Source organism: Electrophorus electricus, chromosome 2 (genome assembly GCF_041902795.1).
Source record: "Electrophorus electricus isolate QZ-2024a chromosome 2, ASM4190279v1, whole genome shotgun sequence".
Taxonomy (NCBI): domain Eukaryota; kingdom Metazoa; phylum Chordata; class Actinopteri; order Gymnotiformes; family Gymnotidae; genus Electrophorus; species Electrophorus electricus.
In genome coordinates, this window is record NC_137498.1 from 40,797,030 (window position 1) to 40,823,035 (window position 26,006).

Consider the following 26,006-nt stretch of genomic DNA (forward strand, 5'->3'; position numbering starts at 1 on the left):
CATAGCAACAACTGGCAATGCAAGCAGATATGTCATTAACACAATGTCCATTAGCATTAAAATATTAAAATGCCTTGTAATATACTGATGGTTAAACTGTGTCATACAAAATTATCAGAAAGATTTCTCCAGTATACAGAATATTCTGTATCTTGTAAGATACAGTAGACAACTCCAGTGTGAGGAGGATTGTGTGAGGACAACTGGTCCCTTTGGGCTCATTATTTTGGGCTTTATATATATAAATTTACTAATTTTTAATTGCTGTATGTATGTACACACACACACACACACACAAACAAACACACACACACACACATACATATATATATATATATATATATATATATATATATATATATATATATATATATATATATATATATATATAAAACAGAATTTTTTTTTTCTCTGTTATATTTTTAAATATATATATATATATATATCACACTATGTTTTCTCTGTTAGAGAGAGAGAGAGAGAGAGAGAGAGAGAGAGAGAGAGAGAGAGAGAGAGAGATTCAAAACTGAAATTTCAAAACTGAATTGCACAAGGTTTCCAGAGAATATATATATAGTGGTAGTTCATTGGTTATGGTACTTGACTAATAATCAGAAGTTTAATGACTCCGACAACCACCAAGCTGCCACTGTTGGGTCTTTGAGAAAAGCCCTTAACCCTCAAATGCTCAAGTTGTATTCAGTTAGAATTGTAAGTCGCTTTGGATAAAAGTGTCAGATAAATGCCATATCTGGAAAGCCTTTTGTTGTAGTTGTTCCTTTTTTTGCCTAGTTTAAGGTTAAAAATTTATTTCATATGTTGGAAATATGTGTGTAATAACTTTGACCCTTGTTCTGCTTGGGTTATATATTTTACTTCACACATTTACACATACCTTCCCAAGAAAACTGTTGTTAAATAATCATTTCAAACAAATACTAATAACAAAAATTGTCAGAATTGTAAAAATGTTTATTAATCTTTTATACATCTCACGTTTTTCCTATTGTGTCTTATTTAGATCACAATTTTACAAATCGTATAAATAAATAAATACATAAATACTTCAATAAATAAACAGATAAATAAACACACTATCTAATTAAAATTCTATAGAAAAAAAGCTTGTGGTTTGGTGATTTATGACTACCTTACAATACAGAAGTATTGTAAACAACGAAAAATAACGAAATTTGCTGATTGCCAACATTCTATTTAAACAGAGCCATTTAGACCTTTGCAGTATTACACTACACTACTTAAACTCTTTAAGCGTAGATGTGTTTTAATATAAAACAAATCATCTACTCGTCCAAGCGGCTGATGGAAAATAGAGGAACATGCAACAAGACGAGACTGCGTGAGGTTGGCACAGGCGGTTTACACTTTTGCCCACAAGGAGTTCACAAGGAAAAAGCTCCGAAGAACGTTTTCCCGTTTTCTCCCTCTATCTCGGGCAGCCTTTCCGTATCCATCCTAGTGCACAAGCGATCTCCGGCCTGCAGTCTGAACACGGCCCCGAGATACACTGCGGTGAACCACGACTCTCCGCTGTCGTCACTTTGAGCGGGGGCGCGCTCGCACACCGACCGCACGGTGCTCAGCAGCGGCTTCCAACTGTCGTACGAGCCAGACCAGCATGACACCTCGTGGCTCAAGTGAACAACGTCATGGTCGGAGGGATGATCTGGGTCTGTTGTGCAGCTAACGTGATAGGTGGCCTGGCTGTAGACAAAGTACAAGCCGTTCCGGGGGATGTGGATCTGGTTGTCTTTCAGCTGTAGCCCACCTTCGGCGAAAGAGTGATCTTCGTTGTCTCGCCACTCTACGGACGTATTGGATACTTCTGAGTTGTAATCACCTTTGTTGGGAATTTAAAATATGGTTAATATGCAAATTACACATGTTTTCTCTGAATGAAAGGAACAAATCTGTCAGCAAATCCTTACTTTAGACAGTGTGGATTCCTTTTAAACATAAGGCATGTGACATTTGTATTGCAGGCCAAACCTTACCTGATAAATGAATTGCAGTCTTGGCATTCCCAGATATCTCTCTCAGTGTGTGCCTAATGTCTGATTGGAGGAAAAGAAAGAACTCTGTTAACTGCCTGAAATCCCAGCAGCAAGACGAAAACACTCTAGTGGCCAATGAACCGAACAAGCATGCAACTGAACTCACCATACGCTTCCTCGGCATTTCTGTGCATCTGTTAAAAGAAAAAGAAGCGAAAATAGAAAGCTTGTTATTACCCAGCTAATCTTTGACTTGCTATGCAGTGCAGTGCATCCACAAGGTGTGTTTTCTAGGTGTTTCTCTGACATGAAACTCACCGTGTTGAGGGCGAAGCAGAGGGAAGCCGCGAAGCACAGACTCACTGCAAACAGGACCCCACACAGGTTCCAGCTGACAGAGCACGCACGGCTGGCATGCTTCTCTCTCCTGACTGTGGCCTGCGCAGGGCTCAGCACTGCCCCTTGCACTTCCAGAATGACCTCCTTGTCACTGGCCATTGGTGATGTGTTTAATAATCCCTCCTTTGTAGGAATGTAGTCCAAGACTTAGTTTTCTTTACAGAGGTTTAACTGCAGCCGCTGTGGATAAAGTGATGGTAATCGGTTCTAATGTCCTCCTTTCGTACTGCAGTGTGGCTTGCTGGTGGCGATGCACTGACTCTTTGGCTGTAGGGTAGATCTTTTAAAGGAGAGTGCAGCAGCACTGAGGGAAACTCCACTGATGTCACCACAAAGCACTGAAACCAAACAGAGAAGGAAGAAGCCATGAAAATTCACAAGTGAAAACCCACCGCCACATACACTCCTGTAGAGAGACGCATGCACACACACACACACACACACACACACACACACACACACACACTCACACACGTGCACAACAACCATTTCCACTCCTGCATGACATATACCTACATATGCATGTACCTATATCTCTAGGCTATGGAGCTACCATGTTTGCTGTATTAGTCTTATGCTACTCTTGGTTCCTCAATATTATCCTTCATTCCCTGTTTCACTTTCTTTTGCATGTCTTTTCCTAGTGTTGCAATTTCTGTGGTTGTACATTTGTCAGTATTTGCATGTTGACTGAAAATGTAGAATTCATATACTGGCTTGGAATTCCTTGGAATACCTTCCATTGTGTATCTTTGGTTGATATATATTTCACACATTAGACATTCATTTGGAAGACACCCCCGGAGGTGTATTTGAACATGTGAAAATATGAAATATGTCTCACTTAAAAGTGTGAGATATCAAATCATGGCCACATTCCTAATGCTGTGGTTGTTTGAGATAGCAGAATGGCTTAGAGACCCTACTCAGCAGAAACAATTGCTAAAATCTGCCTAGTTAATACAGATAGTTTCCCCATGACATCACAGCCTACAGGATCACAAAAAGGTGGATGATTAACTCTGGCAGCTTGATTTGTCTCTGCATAAATAGTTCCACAGGAAGTTAAAGGACAATGGAAATTCTAATCCTCTGGGATTCTTGGGTGTGTCGCAAATGCATGTGATACAAGATTACTGAAGTCAGCATGCCGTTATTTGTCATGTATTGCAACATTCAAAAAATCTCACCATTGTAGTTTACAGATCAAGAATACTTGTTCATACTTCTTCAGCTAATGGGTCACACGAAGAGCACAATAAAAGCATACATACACGCAAATAAAGAAAGAGGTGTTTCATTACACTTATGACGTTTGTTGACACAACTCGTCGATACAACCGTTTTGCTACAGCTGTCGTTTTTCTTGTCCATGTGATCTCTATGTTAATATACAAACTAAAGGTGATGAGGGATGAGACGACAGGACCATTTCAGCATAACTTCATGGTAGCAAATTTTATGCTTTTTATTTATTTATTTTAGTTATTTTAGTTATTTGGAATTTGCTAGTTGGTACACATTTTAGCCTGCCACAGTACCTTATCATACTGTACTTAGAAATAGATTACATCAATTGGAGGTAAGATCTCAGAAAAGAAGCCTATTTCAGGGCAGAGGTTCAAAGGTAACAAATGATGCCATTTGGGGCAACCACACTAAAGGCTTTGACAATAACTTGTGCGTGGAACAGAATGTGGAGGTGTGAATAAGATGCAAGCTTCAGTAGAAATCTGAAGAACTGAAAGTGGGACATTTTTAAATAGTATAGTTGATGCATGCAGTTTCACCTGAAGTACAGGCATAATGAGTAATAGTGAAGAATCAGGGACTAGGCAAGGTAGACCCCCTTGAATTATTAAGTCTTATCTCATAGATGAAGACATTGCTTTACAATTAATTAATAAGACAATTAAGAAAATTTAGTCTGATTCTAGTTATAAAGGTCTATTATGCTAATTTTTGTTAGTTGAACTTTTTTATTTCATCCATTTTTATTTAAATTCCTGCATAATGCTCTTATCAGCAGTTAGTTCCCTAATGTTTTTTTAAATCTGGAGCAAAGGTTCACATTTGTATAACATTGACTTGTGCAACCAAGTCAAATCCACAACAGGCAACAGAAGCAAATGTGCAATGAAAATAAATAACCAAAAAAAGTCATTAAAAAGCATGACAGTAACAAGCGGCAGTGTTTCAGGTTTATTTCATTGGGACAGATTATGTGTATAAATAACGAAATAAATATGCAGCAGATATTCCGAGGTAAAATCCTAAAGTACACGCAGCTGTGTGGCCTGCTACTTCCTGTCTGTCATCATGGTACACATGACCAACATCTCTCCATGACATCCTCTGTGGCATCGTGTGCGTTAGATTGGTGTTAGATGAAAGCCACTGAGCTTCAGCAGTGGGAGAGAGCTAAGGGGAATTCAGACATCCACCTAATCTAACCTAGTCTAACATTCCATCTGAGCTCTAAATCCTAAGATTATTAGGTGTGGCAAATTCAAAAGTTCCAATGGAAAAAAAGAAATTATTTTCCTTTTTGTAGTTTCGTCACTAAATTCATTCTTCACTATTATTAGTATAAACACACAAAAAGCCATCCTCCAGTTGTACAGAGGGGCAGTTCAGAAACAATAACCCTGGTTTACAGTGCTTGCCTATAAACATCCTTATTGTATATAAAGATATTCAGTTGTTCCACTGTTCAAGCCAGTGATATCTCTTCCTTTGTTCCTGTGTGTGGGGATGCCACCAACCCACACTTTCAAACAGATGGAGTCATTACCACAGGAATATCTATTCAGTAGTGTGAGCAAGCAGAATAAACTCTCTGCACTTAAGGGCTTTCTTCCCCTTGTAGAGGAGTCAGAGACTGTGGAGGGTTCAACAATTGTAGAGGAAAATGTGTGTGCTTACTCATTTAGCCATCATTCGGACAAGCCCCTGACTTCCATTTCCTCTTCAGAGAACATAATACTTTCAGAAGATTTAATCTGCTAGTAGACAAGAGCATTTGAGTACGAGCTCTGTCAGCACTCGGTCAATCAAGGAATAAACAAACAGGTGTCAAACAGGTGCAGTTAAACAGTAATACCTCTAAAATCTATTAATAAATGTCTATATCCACATGGCCATCCCTGACTCACACACCTCTGCTTTACCTTTAGATGGAGCTGTAGCTGTTGCATTAACACACTGAAACACCCCCAGAGTCGGATTTTCCGTGTGTGAAATTGTACTTTCTCTTCATAACTACACAATGGCAGGCCCCGTCCCTTCTATACACTGAACTGTGGATTTCCACCTATATTTAGATGTGATTTGTCATTGGATAAATTTAGCAGAATTTTTTTTTTTTTACCTGCCTTTCCCTTGTCTATGCTTTTCTAAAAAAAAACTTTACAATTTAAGTCTCAACACATAATTTGTCAAATTTTTGTTATACTTTAATTTGTTTTAAAAAACTTCCATTAGACCTGTATAACAGTCCAATCATCTAATTTGTTAAAGAATAAATGTAAATTTGTTTGCTGATTCCTTGCAAATGAGAACAATTGTAATAATTTTCACTATTTTGTAATCAAAAGAAAGGAAGAAGAGCAGAGATGTTTTTTACCTGCCATTAACATGCATTAACTTTTTAAAAGGGGCCTGCCATTGTGTAGTTATAAAGAGAAAAGAGAAAGAAACAGAAAGAAAGACAGACAGACAGACCTGGTGTTTACCCTCTGGGATGAGTCTCTAGTGATCGGTGCTCTTAGCTTCTTCTGCTATTACAGTAGGGACAACAGCTAAATCTTCGTTTACTGTACCGTAGAGATGGGAATTTAATTAACTCCTGCGTTCTCGCATGTCTCAACAACACAAAATCTCACCTGCTTCGGAATTCATTTACTAGCCAATTAAAACCTCCCCAGTGCACGGCCTGTGCATCACCTAGAGAGCTCCTGGACAGTTACCTAATTATTCATCTGCAATGAATCTGAGACGTATTCTGGATGGCAGATCATGAATTATTTATAGATTTCATAATATGCTCTCACAACACAACTGCAAAGCGCGTTTACTTTTTGCCATCAGTTCACGTCAGCAAGTAAAATTCAACTTCACATTCGTGTAAAACGAATGTTACATTTGGTATTGCAAATAATCAGACTGCAACAATTCAGGTTCGCTTTCGTGCTGAGTTCTCAATGTGCAAAAGACCACGAACATTCAGCGGAAATGCAGACCGCTAACCTCCTATTCTCTGGTCACTCAGACATCAAAAACGCTTGAAAGCTAACGACCGTAACAGCCGATAGACCTCTAATAAAACAAAAAACAAAAAAAAAACAAAAACATGAATGCCAGCTTTCCAAGAGTAAACCCGTTCTACGCATTCCAACGCACGGGGCAAGACCCGAGGTTTGACGTCAGCTCCGCGAGCAGCGCCTTCCTCTCGCGCCCTTCCTTCGAACGCGACTGAAACGTCACGCGAGGTCAGTGATACCGGAACTAAAGATGGCGACTACCTACGAGGGGTTCAACCTGTAAGTGCTGGTGTATTATAAAATTTTGTTTAGGCAGAGCAACCGCCAAACTGCCTGAGATATTCAGTATCGCCTTGGTCCGTGCTAGATCGATTAGTGGAAGTGTTTCGCCGTTCCGACGAGGGTGTAAATAACCCCAAATAGCCGACTACTGTCGCCGGTCACTTAGCCAGTGGCTAGCAAAGTCCTGTTTAACTTCTTGATCCTATTGCCGAACCATTCCAAGATATGTAACTGTTCATCTCTCGGTGGTTCCCATTTAAAACGGATTCCTTGCATTTCCAAATACGTGACCTCTTTTAAATCGCGAGACGCAACTTGGACGAATATTAGCTTCTTCAAGAGGCTTTCTGTTGCACTAGACGCTGACCTCGGGCAGTCATTGAGATTGTTGCATGATCTTAGTTGCTGAGGTCAGCTGGAATCTCTCCATGTTTCTCTGTTATGGTTACACGCTGAGCAAAGAACCAGTGGTCCAGCGTGCCTGCTAAACCGTGAGCCTTTTCCAAACAACCAACATCTGCTGCACTCTTCTGCACGTCATTGTGACCTTGTGAGGTCATTTCTGAAAGTGCTGCCTTGCACGTGTGATCATAGAATCACAAATAGTTTTGTAAACACTTCTGCTGCATTCGCATAACTAAAATTCTGGTATAGAAAAGACAACTGCTAAGTCATCACCGCCATTAACCAGTGGCTGTCAGTAGCCGACCTGAATGAAACAGGCATGAAACCTGTGGTATTGACAGAGCTGCTCCCTTTGTTGAGGATGACTGTTATATTTAGGAGATGTTTATACAGTAGGTGGGCGTGGGCTAGAATGTGCTGTGTGCGACCCTTAGACACCAGGAGTTTATCAGATCCTCCTGCTGTGACCAACACTGACCACCAACAATGAAAAGACAAAAAAGAACCAGCGTTACAACGGTGTCAGCTGACGAGTCCCTTTTTCTCAAGATGCAACCGATTTGTGCCTCAGTAGAGCCATGTTGCATAGAAGCTCATATCTGCATTTCACTTGAGGTCATGCAGTCTGAGGTTGTGCAGTACTGGCAATGCCAGGCCTGGTACTCTAACAAGGGAAGGTCCAGCTGCAGGGCTATGATGCAGCCTCCCACTCACTCACTGCCATTCTTCGTGAACCAGAGATACGCTTGCACTGCTACTTCAGTTTTGCTTGTGGTTAGGAGCAAATTTAAGTGCACAGGAAATGTACTGCTCAGCAATCTAGCAAGGAGCGAACGCTTAACCAACTTTGGCTCACTGTCAATGCAGCCAGTCTGAGGCATGTTCTGTTATTTAAACTTGCCAAAAGCATTTGTGCTCTAGTATTGATTTGGGGCTCCAGTCGGGAGTTGCTGAAACAGTCCCATGGTGGTCCATGGCTTGGCTCTTAGCTTGCTAGTAGAGTTTATTGATGACATGTACAATCATACAGTGGTATGCCAAAGCTGCTGCTCATTATCTTTGTGCAGAAGCATTCTACTATTGCAGTTCCAAAATCTTTTGCACATCTTGCTGGTTTTCAAAATGCACAGCAGATGATAAAAGGAAGTTCACTTGTGCAAACGCTTAGATTGACCACACGTTAAAAAAGTTTTGTTTCACATAGATATTTAATGGGAAAATAAATGCACATCATAAATATTTAATCGATTGTGTCATTTTTAGTTTGTAGAGGTAGTAATTTATTTTTATTTTAGTTTACCTGTGTCAGTAAAGTAGCATAGGATTTCTACCTGCTCTTCTTTTATGTTTTCGCAGTCATGTCACCTCTGAAAAGTTCTACATTGAGGCCTGTGGTGATGCCAACGATGTCTTGGTCATCGATAGGGTTTCCATGGAAATGACCCTCGCAGGTGTGAGCTGCTGACCTAGAAACAGTGAATTCTAACTGATAATACAAGGAAAAGGTCCTGTTGTTAAGAAAATATGCCAGTGTGTTTTATGATGTTGGAATAATTCCATCTGAGAGTTTGCATGCATGTTAGAGATTTTCTCACTGTCGTTCATCAGCATTTTAGCCTCTTGGAAAATTGAATATGTTTTCTCATGGCTGCCTGAATGATCCTTGGTGGAAAGCAGACTTGTGAGAGTACCATTTAATATATGGTTTAACCTAGTTATCAATGTGCAGTTGTGGTATGATAGAGGCCATATGTCATGTCTACTGTGGAGTTAATTGAGTGTCAGTGTTCAGGATGTTCTTTTAGCAAGAAACAAAGCAGAACATTGTACACTGCGTCAGTAGAACATTGTACACTGCGTCAGCAGAACATTGTACACTGCGTCAGCAGAACATTGTACACTGCGTCAGCAGAACATTGTACACTGCGTCAGTAGAACATTGTACACTGCGTCAGTAGAACATTGTACACTGCGTCAGTAGAACATTGATATGTTTAATGGCAAGGGTGGGAGATGGATGCTTTCACCCGTGAGGTGGATTGACACATCTTTCTCTTTTGAAGGTTTTAGGGACATCCCTCTGTCGGGAGTAACCAAGTCTATCTGTGGCATCATGGGGACAATTCGTCTAGTGGCTGGTAGGACCTATTTTTTTTGCGTATTTTTGTGCGTATTTGTGTTTTTGTGTGTTGGTTGATGGGTGGGTAGAGGGTGTGATCATTAGAGGCACACAACCCTGCTCCCACAGATCCTTTTCCCTGTGGAGATTAGGTCCAGCCCTAATCCTGAACCCACACCCAATCTGGCGTTATCAAGGTCTTAAGAAAATTGGAATATTAGACCCAGGTGGACTGGAAGGCATTTTGTGTGAAGCAGGCATCCCTGTGAGTGCAGATGGAGGTATTCAATTACTTGTGCCTTTGCAGGGATGTACCTCATAGTCATCATTAAGAAGAGGAAAGTGGGTAACCTGTTTGGCCACACGGTGTGGAAGGCTGTAGAGTTTGACCTGCTCTCCTACAAGAAGACTGTATTGCACCTCACAGAAAACCAAGTAAGCAATGCTCACTGTTTAACCTCAACCAGTGTTCATCCATCCACTGATGCCCATTACAGTCTCTGTTACTTAGATCAGAGTTCTGGGTAGGTGAAATAATAGTTGAGATATGAGTAGGCATCGCATGAAGAAACTCTGAGGTGTTTCCTGGTTTATATTTTTAAGTTTATTTAAGTCTTGCATGGCAGAAAAGGGAGAGTCCTGTTTATTGAAGTGCTCTTTGCTGGGGGATGGTGATGCGTTCACAGGCATCCATGACTTCGGTGTTTCCTTACAGCCAGGCAGGCTCACTCACTCCATTATTTATCAAAGCTAGAGCCTTAATTGTAGGTCCCATCATTGTAAAAACGGCTGATGGAGAGTTGAGCCGCGCGGTGTTTCCTCCACAGGTCTTGAAGAGTCTGAACAGAGCAGGCTCGCGTCCAGATCGAGCAGCATAAACCCTGGCGTTCCGTGTAAGGGCGTGAAAGAGCAGATTTCCCAACCCTGGTGTGGGGTTCCACTAATCACTCACTTGCATCGTGCCTCTTTAGTTTTAGATTCTGGACTGGCGTGCATGTTTCCGCCGGCTGATGAGCGGTAACAAAATGCTGCAGCTTGTTTTGAGATGTGCGGTTGGGACAGTGTGTTGGTGCAGGGCGTGAGGGTGCTGCAGTGGCGTGTGAGGGACTGTACTGAGTTCAGAGGGCGTATTGGGGTGTGGAGTGTGGACACGCAGGGTAAGTGTAGGAGAACACGGAAGATGATGCTGACCACAGCCAGCATGGAGGACACAGCCGTGCATGTGTGCCTGCGTGCGTTTGTGTAAACATACGGTGTGTGCATATGCGTGTGTAAGTGTTTGGGTGCATGCTTACAGCGCAGCCTGCTGCACACACATGCAGCACAGTGCTCATTTTCACACTTGCTCCGTTAATACTCTGTTATTACAGAGTGCTGGCCAGCTGAATATTGCATATCACTTGATCATGCACAGACTTGGCCCTTAACTTAAAATACCCCGTGTCGCATCCTGTAACCTGTTTTAAATATGCAAAACACAACTAATTCTAAAACAGCTGCCTCACATTTGTGTTAAACGTGTGTTGTGTGTGTCTTTTAAAATTCAGAATGTATGTATGTTTCCTAAGCACCATACAATTTGAGTGTGTACTCATAGTTTAACCTCACCTCTGACTTTGAACAGATGCAGGACAACAAGACGTTCCTGTCCATGATCACCAGTGTCCTGAATACAGATGGCTTCTACTTCTGCACAGATTATGACCTGACCCACACCCAGCAGCGACTTGCTAACACCAGCCCTGACTTTCAGGAGATGAGCCTGCTCGAGAGGGTGAGACACAGAGACAGAGAGAGAGGGGGATATGTGGTGATACATTTTCCTAAAGAATGGAATCCAGTTTAAAGAATAAATATAGATCCAGTCATTTCAAATATTTTCACAGACAGACTCACCGCACAATGTCTGCACCATAGATTCCCAATATTTATGTATACTCTTACATTTGTAAGGTAACCACTACAGATAATCAGATATTTCTAGTGCTGGGACATGGGAGAGTGCATTTATTCTACATCAGCGGAAAAAAAACAGAACTTGCCCAATATTACTTTCTGTGTTGTTTTTATGAGCATGACAATTCAAGCAGAGCGATGACATGGTTATTTGCCTAAACTTAGCGATTTCACTAAGCAAGTTTTTCAGTCATTTAATTTTCACTTAATATTTAATTTGATATTTGGATAGAAAATGGCTAGAGAGACAGAGAAGATGCCGCAGACACACAAAGGAGGGTAGCAGTCAACCCACTGGTACGAGCAGAATAGTAATGTAAGCAGATTTGGAGGATTTTCATCAGGCTTATCCTGGACGGCAAAATGTGCATAAAGCCGTTTGTTCAGGTGCCTCATCTGTATCAGCGGAGTGTTATGGGAGATGTGGTGTTGGATCTCTAGACTCTTAGTTTGGTAAACTACACTTTAGCTACTTGTTGACATGTTCAGTAAGAGATTACTGGTATATGTGATATATATATATATATATATATATATATATATATATATGTGTGTGTGTGTGTGTGTGTTTCTTTTCCCTGGTTCGTTGGAATTGCCAAAGCTAATATTAAGCCTGAATTCTCTACGCAAATAGTGTCATTATGTTTCACTTTCTACTGCATTGTTTATAAATATCACAGCTCATGTTTATTGCGAAGTGTTAATTGAACTCTGCATCAAAAGGTCAGCCTCTTCTTCTTATTATTTATTTCATCATTGTGCATTTACCCAACACTATCTGTTCTGTTCTAATTTCACATTTATTTATTTCTTCCACTTTCTTTCTTTTTTTCTAGCTTCCATCTCTCTTTTTGTTCTCTTTCGGTTATAAAAACCCACAGTACATCAGCACTCCTTCCCCTGCAACGTGGTCATCTCTGGCAGCCCTTGTGTAGAAGTGTAGTTGCTTTTCTACTTAGTCAACAGACCTGGTGGATATCACATGACTTGTGTGTCAGTACATGGCCCCATAATCTTTCACATCATTTCTTTTCCTTTAGATCTCTTTCACACAGACCCCTCTCTCTCTCTCTCTCTCTCTATCTCTCTCTCTCTATCTCTCTATCTCTCTCTCTCTCTCTCTCTCTCTCTCTCTCTCTCTCTCTCTCTCTCTCTGTTTGGGGCATTGCCTCTGTTACTCAATCTCTCACAGTCATTCTTACTCTGCGTTTTCAGATGTCTTTTCCCACACAGATTCCATTCCAGATTCCACCCAGTTTTTGGTCAGATTGATTGTGGCACTGGCGTATCTCTTACAACTCCTTATAAGTAGTAAGGAGGTGTACTCCTTACAACTCCAGTTTTGGGTGGGGGGGTCAGAGCAGTTTTTACACATAGCCATGAGGACTTCATGGTTGCCTTTCTTTCCCCCACAGGCAGATCAGAGGTTTGTGTGGAACGGAAGCCTCTTGAGAGATTTCCTTGCGCAACCCGAGGTAATGACACACTGAAAATCAAGTATTTTTAATTCACTGACAACCCAGTTTGCACCTCACAAGATTACATGACTTTTTCCTCCACAAAAGGGAGATGCATTATGATTTGTATGTGTTCTCCTTTTTAGCTCCACAAATTTGTTTTCCCTGTCATCCATGGTTGTATCCTTTTTTTGCTTTCTGTGCAGATTCAGGTTGTGCCGTTTGGCAAAAATCTTCATTCAGGTTCTTGTACACTAGGTGGCAGCACAGAACTAGCAACACTATCTGTCAGCTCAGTGCTAAGCCCTCTCATGAAGACTATCAAATGTGATTGTTGCTGTATGTAAATGAAGAGCATAAATCATTAGTATGTGATTAGTAGCATTAGTATGTGCAAAGATGGGTTGTGCTAGACCTTTACCGTGTTCAACAGTTATCATGATGAAGCCATGTTCTATCAATGGGAAGATATTTGAATGGATCCTCATTTCTAGAAGGAGCTGTTTCAGGGCTGGTGTGCGATATTATGTCCGAGGTATGTTGAAATGTGCACACAGACACAGACACGGATGCACACACACTCGTACATGTATGCTTATGGCTTGAATGATTGTTGTTTTTCAGCACTTTTTCCATTTTCTTTCAGGAATCGACTCCGAAGGACATGCTGCTAACTTTGTGGAAACAGAACAAATCGTCCAGTACAGTAATGGCAGAGCCTCGTTTGTGCAGGTTGGTCAAACAGAGCATGAATCAGCAATCTTTATCCTGGATGTCTCAAACAGGCATTCGCTATTGACACTGAAAGAGCCTCTAAAACATCCACAGGCTCTGGGAATAGTGGTCTAGCTGATCCACAGGCTCTGGGAATAGTGGTCTAGCTGATCCACAGGCTCTCGGAATAGTGGTCTAGCTGATCCACAGGCTCTGGGAATAGTGGTCTAGCTGCTGTGTGACTAAATGAAGCAGTTACAGGTTTGGTGTGTCCTTCTGAAACCTACTTCATAGTCCTTCATGGGAAAAGCAGTAATTTGAAGCCTAGAGAAGCCTGTTTTGAGTCTCCGATTTTTACTTTTTTGATTTCCAAAGCCTGCCTGTATTAGCTCATGTAGGGGTAAGAGTGCTTCCATTAGCTATGAAATCCTCTGAAAGAAGAAGTAGTTTACTAATCTAACTACATGCTTCAAACTCACTACTGAATAACTCCATCTTGTTTTAGGAGTTATGGCTTTATTTCACTTTGACTGTTCCTGTGTCTTCTCTAACAGACCCGGGGGTCCATGCCTTTCTTCTGGTCCCAGAGACCCAACCTGAAATACAAGCCCAAGCCTCAGATCAGCAGTACCACCAATCACGTGAGCCTTCTAATTTTAATATGGCACATTGCAGAAGTAACATATGAATTCTTTCAGGAATTTTAGTAATTGCGTGTGGATACTGGGCTCAGAACTAGAGCACCTAAGGGATGAAAACCCATAACTGCCTTATAATCAGACCTTACAAGGCGGCTATAAAATATTGTTCTAGCAAATTCATCATAAGTATGTTAATCATTCACAGCTGGATGGATTCCAGAGACATTTTGACTCCCAGGTCCTCATTTATGGGAAGCAAGTGATTCTGAACTTGGTAATGTGTTGAAGTACTTCATGTATAACAACAAAAACAATTTGTATTTGTGGATGGCGTTTGTTCAAGGCATCCATTGTTTTGTGTAGTTTGATTAATTGTTTATTTTTAGGTCAATCAGAAAGGTTCTGAGTTGCCCCTTGAGCAAACTTTTGCCAAACTGGTGAACAGCATGGAAAGTGGAATGATAAAGTAAGTCTCCATTTTCCCTGTCACTAACATCATCCTCACAAGCTGTGATCAAGGGTGTTGAGCTTTTAATTGGATTCTTGTTGCTGGGTGTGGGTCCTTTGGATCTGTAATAACTGCAAGTATCCAGTGAGCTAATCGGTGTGGTTGACTGAGCTTCCTCATTCAAGGTACATTGCCTTCGACTTCCATAAGGAGTGCAGCAAGATGAGGTGGCACCGTCTGCAGCTCTTGGTGGATGCCGTGGCAGAGATGCAGGATGAATTTGGGTACGTCTCTTTCTTAAGGTCATGAAACTTGATGCAGTTATGGCAATTTGTGTTTACAACAAGAATAGGAACCACAAGGCTAACAAGGGAAATGCACGTGATAGAGGTGCCCCCCCCCACCCCCCGTGTGTCTGCAGGTACTTCATGTTGAGCTCTGATGGGAAGGTGGTGGTGCAGCAGACCGGAGTGTTCCGCAGTAACTGTATGGACTGCCTGGATCGCACCAATGTCGTTCAGAGCCTCCTGGCCCGGCGCGCCCTGCAGAGCCAGCTCCAGGTGAGACCCCTCCAAAGGCTTCAACGGGCTCCCACGTGCTCCAGCAGGCTGTGGGGCTTAGGCTTATGCTTGCAAAAATAGCTTTTGGTTCAGATTTTCAGGTAAGGTCTTCTGTTTGTTGCACATGTTCACTGTGTGTGAGCAGTTGCAAACACACATCAACCAAGCCTGTCTTCTGAACGGGTCAACCAAGCCTGTCTTCTGAACGGGTCATCCAAGCCTGTCTTCTGAACGGGTCATCCAAGCCTGTCTTCTGAACGGGTCATCCAAGCCTGTCTTCTGAACGGGTCATCCAAGCCTGTCTTCTGAACGGGTCATCCAAGCCTGTCTTCTGAACGGGTCATCCAAGCCTGTCTTCTGAACCGGTCATCCAAGCCTGTCTTCCACACAGGACAGCAACACGTTCTGCACTCTCTATATCTATCAGCTCTTCATGTTTGTGTTTCTTTTTTCGTTGCAGAGAATGGGTGTCCTACACGTCGGGCAGAAGATCGAGGAGCAGGCTGAATTTGAGAAAATTTACAAGAATGGTGCTTGCTAGTTTCACACTCTTCATAACCCTGTGTTGTTTAAATCCCTGTTTTTCTATATTGGAAAGCTCAAAGACTCATCATGCACCTACCTTTGTTTAACCCTGCCACACTTCCTCTGGTTTTTAGCCTGGGCCGACAACGCCAACGCATGTGCAAAGCAGTATGCCGGCACCGGAGCCCTAAAGACCGACTTCACCAGGTAAGCAACCTGCAGAACTGTGCCTGGCCCCTCTGGTGAGTGAGGGTCCTCTCTCCTGACCTCCACTGTTTCTGCCTCAGGACGGGGAGGAGGACACAGTGGGGCTTAGTTATGGATGGCTGGAATTCTATGATACGCTATTACAAGAACAACTTCTCTGATGGCTTCAGACAAGTAAGTGTGAATTCACTTTCTCTTACACTTTCTCTTGTGTCTTTTCACAGCTGAGGAACTATCTGTATGAATCTCATAAATCCAAACAGAATTTGCTTCCTTTCTAGGATTCCATTGACCTCTTTCTTGGAAACTACTCTGTGGACGAAATGGAAATCTTGACACCTCTTCAACTGCAGAAAGATTGGAAATTCCTCACGGTCAGTTGGTTTTTCTGATCTCTAATCCAAATTTATAATTGGAATAGAGGATGAGATGATAATATTTTGTTTACAAAATAGAAGTTTCATGCGATGGCCTTGCTGTATCGTAACTCCTTTACCTCAGATCAGGCTCATAAATGGTCATCAAATTGAATGAGTTTTGAAGATGACGACTAACAGGGTTTGCTGACCTCTTTTCCTCCAGTTGCCCATCATTATGTTGGTGGCTTTCTCCATGTGCATTATCTGCCTTCTCATGGCTGGTAAGGAAAGGAAAAACATCCAGTTTAAGCATTATTCGCATTATTCACCTTAAAAACAAATGTTTCTTAATGAATTGTATGATGTGGTTCCAGCATTCAACGCTGTAGCTGCAGCATTAAACACAGTGACATGCATGACGGCGTGAACACCTCCGTTTCTCTCAGGTGACACCTGGAGAGAGACAGTGGCGTACGTGCTGTTCTGGGCCGTGGCTGGTGTTGTCACGGCAACCGTCATCCTCCTCAATGGCAAGGAGTTTGTGAACGTGCCCAAGCTGGTCCAGAAAGAGAAGATGGATTAGGCGTGTGTGTGTGTGTGAATGTGCTGAAAGCGGCTTGGTCCCACAGGACCACCACACCCCACTCCTCCTTCTTCCTCCTCCTGGCTGCATCAGGTTTGGAGTCTGTATTGATCTGCTCGCCGCACAGTTCTTCTCCTACTGTAGACCATGGCCATCCAGCAGGAGCTCGCAGTCTGTAATCCTGCGTCCGCCATCCCGACCTCACCTCTACATGCAGTCTCCTTGTGCAGTAATCTTTTCAAGTGAGTGGCATGGTGCCCAACCATAAGAAAAATAGCTCACACTTAATACTTCGCATTATATGCTTTAGCAGAGCTGTTGATTTTGCACTACATTAGAACAAGCTGTTTGCCCAGAACTTCATTGTTAGACCTTTTTGTGATTTATGGAGCAATATTGTTGTTACCAAAGTTATTTTGGTTGGCATTCAGCTGCCTATATGTGTAAATACTGCCCTACTCCATTTAACAGAGGCACTGTGTAATGAGGGTTTTCTGTACACATAAATGCAACGGAACATCATTTATATTAGGAGGGATATGGGCTCTCTTGCGTTAGACACCTGTCTTATATTCATACGATATGTCATCATTATATCGTAGGCTACATGGATCTCTTAACCTCTCCTACCTGCTGCTCTGCTCTTTTCTGTACTCTTGAGTCCTCAAGTTACTAATGTCTTATTCACCACAATTTTTATAGGTTGCTGAATGGGTTAAGATGGCTATGGATGGGCAGAGATTTTGCGCACACTCTCAGTAATGGTTTACACAAATGTCTTCTATCAGCACTTTACTAACTATTCCATCTGTGGACCACAAGACTAAAATAGATTTCCTTGTGGGCACATTCCCTATCAGTTTGTTTTTGTGTGTGTGGTTGCAGTGTTATTCTTCCATTGCCTGTCGAGTACTGAGAGTGGAGTTGCACTTCACATGATGTTAACAGGTGCTGCTGAAGTCTGCGTTTTATGTTTTCCTGTACTTCAATAGTGGGTAAATATTTCTGCTTGGTCAGCTTGTCCTAAAATGACAATTTTGTTTATTTCTTTATTTTCTTGAAGGCACTGAAAGATAAACGTCTTTCCATTAAGCTCCATTTGAGCATAATTCTGATATATTGTATATGATTACGCAATTAAAGAATCTCATATTTTACTCCCTGGTTTGATTTAGGTTGGTGAGAGAATGTCATGTATATCCTTCCCACTGTGATCATGAAAAAATGCAACAGTTAAGCTCATACACACAAAAACACTGAACACTCAAATTTAGTATTAGACTAAATTTAAGTAGTGTGATGGGCTTTTAATAATGCACACAATTCTCTGCTAGATAATCTGTTGATCAGGTGGTTAGATCTGCACACCTTTACACACTGTTAGCACAGCAGCTGTATAAACCATGGTGATTTACTTAACCTCTCCAGGGTAATGTTAATATTACAACGCAATTCTGTGTAGTATTGTGTACCTTACAGTGAGAGAATCGGGGCTTATTCATGTTGTTTGGTCATGTGTGGGGATCGTGTGATATAAAAGTAGTTTTCTCATGGAGTACTCAAGAGGGTGTGGTTGTCATGATCTTTTGTTTCTCATCTTCAGATGGCATAAGATCTTCAAAGTGCAATGAGTTTAAATTTAGTGTAACGTGGTATTTGTATTTTTAGAACTTGATCTAGAGCTTAGTTCTCTTTGTTCTTATGATTTCTTTATTTTAAGAGGTCATATCAGCCTCAACATTGTAATAAAATGTTTAATTACTGTGTGTGACCTGGTCAGTTCTGCAATGCCCATTTATGGTTTAAGATTGACCTCTATTTCAAACAAAGGTTTAAGAATTCAGGTCATGGGAAATATAACTTAATACTTTTAACAAACTTATTGTGTGCTGAAAGACTCTTGCTAATAATTCTTAAGGTATTATTAATTTTCTTCTAAGATGTAAAATTTGTATACTTGTGAAATTCTTTTTCGGTTTCTGATATTGCGGTTCTTTATTGAAATTATGCTAAATTAATTCTAATTATTTTTAATGCAATGGGTTTGCTTTTGCCGGCACTGCAGTTGTGTGTGGCATTTGTGCCAGTGATGTTTTTTCATAGTGATCTTAAGCTGTTAAAATTTTAGGATTTTGGAAAAATCTTTCCCATCTTGGAAAGTCCAGTTAGGAGTATTCATCTTGTAACGTCTTCTCCTTCTGCAAGTGTTCAAATAATTACAATAAATTAAAAAATATCTTTTTTATATACATTTTTAATAATTTATTTTTTATACTTTACGTTTTTCAGATATACATAAGCTTTAGCTTTTAAGCTGTCTGATCCAATGATCCCTATTCCTTTTTAAAGATTTTACAATTGACACTGTATTTATTGACAGACTTTAACTGTAATTGATCATACATAATTGAAGGTTACAAAAGACATGGTTTTTTTTCATGGCACTATAAGCCTGAAGTGCTTTTAAAAATACAATTTAAAATACAAAAGGAAATGGGTGTGGGCGTTTATAAATCAGTTTAATTTATTAAATGCGAAGTAATGACTCATTGGACATAGTGAGGCGGGGGATTTTGGTTATCCTACCAGAAATATAGCGTAGAATCTTTGTCAAGGACGTATTGGTGTACCCGTTACTGAGCCAGACGACCCACTGACTACTGAACAAAGCGCAGGAATAAAACTGAACGAATTTACAAACGCGCCTGATGAGCTGTCGAAAGCACAGGTCGGATGTTATATGCCGGCCACCGTAGTACAGTCTACTTTATGAAGAAGTAAACATTATCTAGCTAACTGGCTAAACCGTGTAAACATAAGTACTTGCAAAAAAAAGCACGTCGCAACGCTTACGTGTTTCTGTTATGTAGGACTTTACCTGCTCATCTGTGACAGTACATCAAAGGTAAATTTAACAAATGGATGAATGGAAAGTGAAACGAATACTAGCCAACCTTAACCACATCTCAGGCTAGTCAGCTAGCTTTGGCTAGTAGGTAGTTATGGAGACAAAAGATGCTAGCTGGCTAGTCGCCGCTACCTTAAAGACTTCTTTTTGGACCATTTGTGTGTGAATTACGTGTAGTGCCGCAGCCAGCTAGCTATAGTGCTTAGTACTAAGTTTAAAAACGTTTCCTCAACATGCTGTGTCGAGGCTCTTGATACATTATGGGCCGTACTAAAAACACTTGGGATAGCTAACGTAGCTGGCTCGCTAGTTGTGCTCTGAGTAATGTTAGTCTATTTAAGATGAACGGTAACGGTTAAGATGTATTATGGAAGTTATTATGAAGTTGAAGCGGCACGACCCGTAATCCACGAAATTAGGAAGTCTGTAATCCCATTTATCGTGAAGATCACACGGTCGGTTCACAGGGGCTGTCGAGGTGGTACCGTGTAGAAATGTGTCCAGCGCTTTTGTACATCTTTGTAGTCGAACAGAAACCACTTGTCTTGGTTCGTGTAAAGTAAAGCGTCAATTCTGGAGCCCCATTTCGACACCACATTACCCGCTGCACACACTCTTACATAAGTGGGCGATGGTTTTCAGTTTATATTGGAATTATTGTATTGTATTTCCGTGTCTTTCGTCGGACACTTGTTGCCGTATATACTGTTGGTGCAGTCGAACTGGTATTTTGTACACTCGCTGGTGTCGTTTTCATCGATTTTGATCCTGATTTGATGCACAAAACCACTGTGCTGTAAGTTTAAGCGGCGCTAGGATGTTGTTGGCTGATGCTTATATATAAACGTGTATGGTAATGTGGTAAGAGAGCCTATTTATTAAACCTAAGTCTTTTTGCCTTGAGTTACCAGTAGCCAATTGGGTTATGCTGATTTTAAAAATTCACCACAAATGTCCAACTCTATAGAAAAGGTTATGTATCCTAACCTCTTAAAAACTGTTGCTTGTTAATAGGAACAGGAAAAAAACGATCTTTCGTGGACATATGATTTGTATTGTACCAGAGTTAGTGCTCTCTGAAGGGTTTTTAGAAAACTTTACAAGAACTGTGCATTACATTGTTATGAAATATGCTTTTACAATGGTGTGACTACTTTTGTTAATACTGCTGAATGTCTGGCACTACCTCAGACAAATTCATAGAAAATATACCAATACTTATGCCATACAATTGATTTTCATTTATCTACATAACACTAACAGACACTGACAGAAACTAGGACCTTCACAGGTCATTCATAAAACTAGGTCATTCTATATTGTTCATCATGTATGTTATTAACATAATTCTCCATTTAAGGCTGTTGCTTAGCCTTTAAATCAAATCAGTCTTAAGTCTCCAGGAACCACAGATATCCCAAGCGCCCTTAACCAGGGAGTCAGGTGTGACAACAAAATTGCCAACCAGCTGCATTAATCTTTAATCAACTTTAAACAACGACTTTTTTTGTATTTGAGATGCAGATTTTAATACCATTGCTATAAAGTGATCCAAAATATATGGTTCCTTTATACCATCATTCTACTTATGATGATTATGCCATTAAATCTCATCACTCTTTGGTTTGTCTTACAGTTCTTTACAAGTTACCAAAATCCAGACTAGGCTCTAATTTTAAGGCTGTGCAGCCTTTTCCAATTGCAAAATGCAGTAGTTCGGGTTGAGGGAATAGCGTGTGATCTGCTGTTCCGACTGTCAATTCAAAACAGATATTTAGATTTTAGAACAGTGCTGTTAGGGTGGGTTACTGACACTCGGCGTTGCATCCTGCAGATATGGATGAGGTGTGTTTCCATCTGCCTGGCCATGGCGATGCTGCTCTGAGAAGCATGAACTCCCTGCGTGAGCAGCTGCACTTCTGTGACATCACCATCACGGCGGGGGGGAGGCAGATGTTTCGGGGACATAAAGTGGTGCTGGCTGCCTGCTCCGCCTTTCTCAGGGACCAGTTTCTGCTGAACCCGTCTGCAGAGTTACAGGTACAACGCATGAGGCTTATGTTAATGCTAGGAGTACAAATGTTTTTCTTAACACTTCCATGTTCTGTCCAGCAGGTGTCGGTGTTGCACAGCTCAACAGTCATACGTGACCTCCTGCAGTCCTGTTACACAGGCATCTTACAGTTTAGTGCCAAAGAGATTGTAAATTACCTGACTGCAGCGAGCTACCTCCAAATGGAACATGTGGTGGAGAAATGCAGGGGAGCGCTTAGCAACTATCTGCAGCCCAGGAACCACAATCCAGTAGGAGTGAGTCCGTGAACCAATTCACAGTCACACTCGTTATGGCTAGCATTGAGATTTATATCAGCATGAGCTGATATCTGAACAAAGACTGTTCTGTTTTACTCATTACTTTTTCTGTTCATCAACACTGCATTTTCTCAGACTTTGAAAATGGAGGACTCCCAGTCAATGCCAGTGATTGTAAGTGGAAGCGCACATAGTCTTGAGTCTGTGTCACCCCCTTCTGACCATACATCATCACTGCAGCCTCACAGCTCCGAGGAGGAGGCCCTAGTGTCTGGTGATGAACGTCCCATTACCCAGCAGAGAGATGATGGTGATTTATCCATACAACAGGTACATATGTTTCCATTGTCCCACCATATGGTCACAGACAGTTCACCTTATTAGATGTACCTACCCACACTGGCCTCTTTAATAGGAATACGTTGTATGTGTACATTGTGTGTACACAACTGTGTGTTACTTATAGAAACAAGCAGAAGACAGTATGGTTGATGTTGCCACAAAGTGTGTATGAGTGTATCCAGGTTTCTGTAACTAAATTACAACTACTTTCACTGTGTTACAGGTTAGAGAATCAGAATGCTCCGGATATATTCAGGAGGAAGAAGCGAGGAATGATTTTACTGTGTTTCAGGTACATGTAAAGGACGACCACCAAGACCCAGAAGATAACGCTGGTGTCCTGGAGGAGGCCAGAGAGACAGTGGAGCTGTTAGACACACAGGTGGAGGAGCTGATCAGGGAGGAAGACGGGGCAGCAGGTAGCAGCCACAGGGGCGGGCCACGTCCATTGAGGCGGAGACACGGGGAGCCTAAGGGTGGTCGGGGGCGGGGCTTCAAGCACAGGAAGCGCTACACCTTCCGCGAGCGACGGCCTCTGGGTAATTTCCAGCAAGCTTGGCGCTTTCCCACCTCTGACGAGATCATAGGTAACTTCGCCGCGGACATCGGGCCGGACTACCTGTCAGCTCCGGCTCTTGCTGACGGCACCCTGCGGGCAGAGTACCGGGCTGGTGAAGGCCAGGGGACTGCACCAGGCTCGGACTGTGCCCCAGCCCACTTCAGCCTGGACACCTCCGGCGCTGTGGACGAAATGGGGGTGGTGGCAGTGCCCACGGAGGAGGAGGCCCACGGGGACGACTCTGTGGCGGTGGTGGGCTCGACGTCGTGCGTGACGGGCACAGTGGCATGCGAGCACTGCGGCCTGGCGTTCTCGTCGGTGCAGGCGTTGGCTGTGCACTCGCGTTCCACCCACCTGCTGTACGTGTGCCCGTGCTGCGGAAAGCACTTCAGCCACTCCAGCAACCTGAGCCGCCACATGGCCGTGCACCGCGCCACCAAGCTGCACAGCTGCCCGCTGTGCCACAAGACGTTCACACAGAAGTCCACGCTGTGCGACCACATGAACATGCACAGCGGCGCACGGCCACACGTCTGTGCCTTCTGCCACGTGTGCTTCGCCCACAAGCCCGCGCTGCGCCGCCACCTGAAAGAGCAGCATGGGAAGACAACCGCCCAAAACTACCTGGAGATCCAGCGGGAGAATGGGGGGGTGGTCACGGGTGGAGGTGTTTAAGATGGCCGAGGCTTGTCTGAAGGTAATCTAAAGTAGCCTTAGACAAGGATGGGTAGGTGGAGCTCATTACAGAGGCCTCATGAGTCTCTAAGGGTGTTTTCACACTTGTCCTGGATATTTGCGTCCACACCCAGGACCGATTCTGGGCTTGTTTGGGGGAGGGGCCCATTATCACTGGTTTGCTTTCACAGCATTCTGTTGGAACTGTGGGTCAATTGCACAATTCAATTTATCACTTATCTGCACCCTGGTTTGCAAAATCTGAGTCAGTAGGTTCATCCATTTGCTGCTTTTTAAAAATTGATTTTCTTTGGATACCCTCAAGCTGTGAGGAACAGCACTTTGTTAGACACATGGCACTTCACCATGTACTGTGAAACTTGAAAAGGGAAGTGATGCGATAAGCTGAAACAGTTACACTATAAAAGGTACCAATCACACAACCTCACGTGGCACCAGGACTGGGTAGCTTCCACACATGCAGTAGACCACACCAGACTTCACTTGAGGCCAACCCTAGGCCATTGATTGGAGCACGACCAGCAATCAATTCTCTATACCATTCCTGGGTTCGAAAACAGCTTTCACACTTGACCAAATAAAAAGCAAGCAGTCCTGGCTCTGGGCAAACAAACTCAAGTGTGAAAACCCCCTAAGACTGTTGAGGCTTAAGTACCAGATCCTGACTGGGGTGCTTAGGCCATTCTGCTTACACACTGCTCCCTGATGGCCAATGACTCTTTTCATTTCATTTCAAGGCATACAGTGAGTCTCATGAAAAGAGTTGCACATGTAACAGTGTTGCAGTAATTATATATTGATAACTAGGGCTTGGTATAATTCAATTCATTTTTAGATATGAGGAGAAAGTGGTTTTATTGTACTAGAACCAAATTATCTTGTGCACTCTGGCTTGTTATTCCGATTCTCTGTTCAGCATCAAGTTAATTATTTTTCAAAGGAAATTGATTTGTTTAATATGGAGATGACTGATCCAAACTGATGGAAAGCTGAAGTTTCTATACTGGCCATCATAGTACAGAAATGTTAGCTAACTATCGTTCAGACAGTATGCTTACAAATTAATTGTTTAGCTTCCAAACTGTGTGACTTGTGTGTTTGTTTGTTTTAATGATAATGTAGCTGGTTAGCTAGCTAGTTTGTTTTGGGGTTTTTTTACTGCAATTGCCAGTACATGTTAAGCTCCCAAACTTTCCTGATTGTGGTGACTTCAAAACAAACTGCTTCATGTTTGGGACAAGCCTAAGATTGACACCACGAGTATTTCACCTTCAGGGACAATAAATCATAACCATAGGCTGTTCTGGATTCATTTTTTTGCATTGTATAAAATGTAAAACAAAAAATAATATGACCCGTGTTTCAGGTCAGAATTTGTGTAAGTTCAGAATGATCAAGGCCCATCCTTGTCCCACCCCAGGCCACAGGATAATGGGGAAAAAAAAATCACTGGCAGAGTGAGGGTGTCCACAGTGATGGTTAATACTCATGTATGGACAGCAATTTAAGCCTAAATGAAGCCCACATGCTGCCAGGATCTGGCCAAGGTGAGATTGGTGGTGAATTAGTGACTCATTGGTCATTCTCATTATTTACAAGAAGTTGGTTACAGACTGAATATCTGTGCCTCATTTAATGTGTAAGAAATCACTGTGCTGACAGACTAGTGTGAGAAAATCAAAGACAAGAACAGAACCTGTCAGTTTCATTAATGTCTGTCTGGTTTCATCATTTATCCTACTTGGCAGGTCAATTAACCAGTTAATAATATTGTAATTATGGATTCTTGTTACATACTTTTAGATCACTGTGTTTCAAGTGTTTGTGTGTTAGATAAAGCATGTTCTGACCTTTGATGCATTAAAAATACACCATTTCAACAGATTTATTTCCATTTCTTTCTGCAGCCAAGTTGATAAACTTCAGCTTTACACGAGTTTGTGTCTGAAATATTTTCCTCTTGCGGTGCCTCAAACTCAGAACAGCTTAATGTTTAGTCAGTGAAGACTGGCTCCATGTGACCCTGCTTTGCTGGGATCTAGTTTTACAGGTCATTAATTGTTCTGATCCCCAGTCACTTGTTTATATAGTCCATTTTTAAACCATTTAAATTAGTTACTTTTGCTCAGGAAGTGGGCTAATAAAACATTATTAATCCTTTCTGACCACAAATTACTTGAGTAGCTTCAACTATTTTCAAATTGTGCATTTTGGGCCTGTTTGTGTATGTGAATTTATGACTAAAAATAAGTCATC

General features: G+C 41.9%; 3 protein-coding genes across 10 annotated transcripts; 2 read left to right on the top strand and 1 right to left on the bottom strand.

Annotated features, from left to right (window-relative positions):
• Nucleotides 1–458: 458 nt before the first annotated feature.
• On the bottom strand, nucleotides 459–6,816 carry tnfa (tumor necrosis factor a (TNF superfamily, member 2)). Of its 2 annotated transcripts, XM_035529291.2 has the most exons (6): nucleotides 6,663–6,815; nucleotides 6,138–6,229; nucleotides 2,334–2,752; nucleotides 2,182–2,209; nucleotides 2,016–2,075; nucleotides 459–1,861 (listed from the first exon to the last, which is right to left on the bottom strand). In XM_035529291.2, the coding sequence occupies exons 3-6, from the start codon at nucleotides 2,511–2,513 to the stop codon at nucleotides 1,404–1,406; spliced, it is 726 nt and encodes a 241-aa protein (XP_035385184.1). In that variant the 5' UTR covers nucleotides 2,514–2,752; nucleotides 6,138–6,229; nucleotides 6,663–6,815; the 3' UTR covers nucleotides 459–1,403. The 2 variants fall into 2 exon arrangements, with proteins under 2 accessions (XP_035385184.1, XP_081559803.1); XM_081703677.1 differs by having other exon boundaries at nucleotides 6,149–6,816.
• A 28-nt stretch (nucleotides 6,817–6,844) lies between these two features.
• Nucleotides 6,845–18,696, top strand: sacm1la (SAC1 like phosphatidylinositide phosphatase a). 4 transcript variants are annotated; one of them, XM_035529289.2, is made up of 20 exons: nucleotides 6,845–6,955; nucleotides 8,720–8,814; nucleotides 9,427–9,501; nucleotides 9,790–9,917; nucleotides 11,107–11,256; nucleotides 12,854–12,913; nucleotides 13,042–13,075; nucleotides 13,329–13,430; nucleotides 13,542–13,627; nucleotides 14,164–14,250; nucleotides 14,456–14,524; nucleotides 14,637–14,716; nucleotides 14,884–14,982; nucleotides 15,120–15,258; nucleotides 15,719–15,788; nucleotides 15,918–15,990; nucleotides 16,071–16,164; nucleotides 16,272–16,364; nucleotides 16,573–16,630; nucleotides 16,796–18,696. In XM_035529289.2, exons 1-20 carry the CDS (start codon nucleotides 6,927–6,929, stop codon nucleotides 16,930–16,932), a joined length of 1,758 nt encoding a protein of 585 aa, XP_035385182.1. In that variant the 5' UTR covers nucleotides 6,845–6,926; the 3' UTR covers nucleotides 16,933–18,696. The 4 variants fall into 4 exon arrangements, with proteins under 4 accessions (XP_035385182.1, XP_081559782.1, XP_081559788.1 ...); XM_081703656.1 differs by lacking the exon at nucleotides 16,796–18,696 and having other exon boundaries at nucleotides 16,492–16,631; XM_081703662.1 differs by lacking the exons at nucleotides 6,845–6,955; nucleotides 9,790–9,917 and having other exon boundaries at nucleotides 8,750–8,814.
• An 881-nt stretch (nucleotides 18,697–19,577) lies between these two features.
• Nucleotides 19,578–25,634, top strand: LOC113583398 (zinc finger and BTB domain-containing protein 12). Of its 4 annotated transcripts, XM_027019718.3 has the most exons (6): nucleotides 19,578–19,837; nucleotides 21,675–21,880; nucleotides 21,953–22,150; nucleotides 22,289–22,327; nucleotides 22,394–22,483; nucleotides 22,719–25,634. In XM_027019718.3, the coding sequence occupies exons 2-6, from the start codon at nucleotides 21,677–21,679 to the stop codon at nucleotides 23,727–23,729; spliced, it is 1,542 nt and encodes a 513-aa protein (XP_026875519.2). In that variant the 5' UTR covers nucleotides 19,578–19,837; nucleotides 21,675–21,676; the 3' UTR covers nucleotides 23,730–25,634. The 4 variants fall into 4 exon arrangements, with proteins under 4 accessions (XP_026875519.2, XP_026875520.2, XP_026875517.2 ...); XM_027019719.3 differs by having other exon boundaries at nucleotides 19,580–19,837; nucleotides 22,289–22,483; nucleotides 22,788–25,634; XM_027019716.3 differs by having other exon boundaries at nucleotides 19,583–19,837; nucleotides 22,289–22,483.
• The last annotated feature ends 372 nt before the right edge of the window (nucleotides 25,635–26,006 follow it).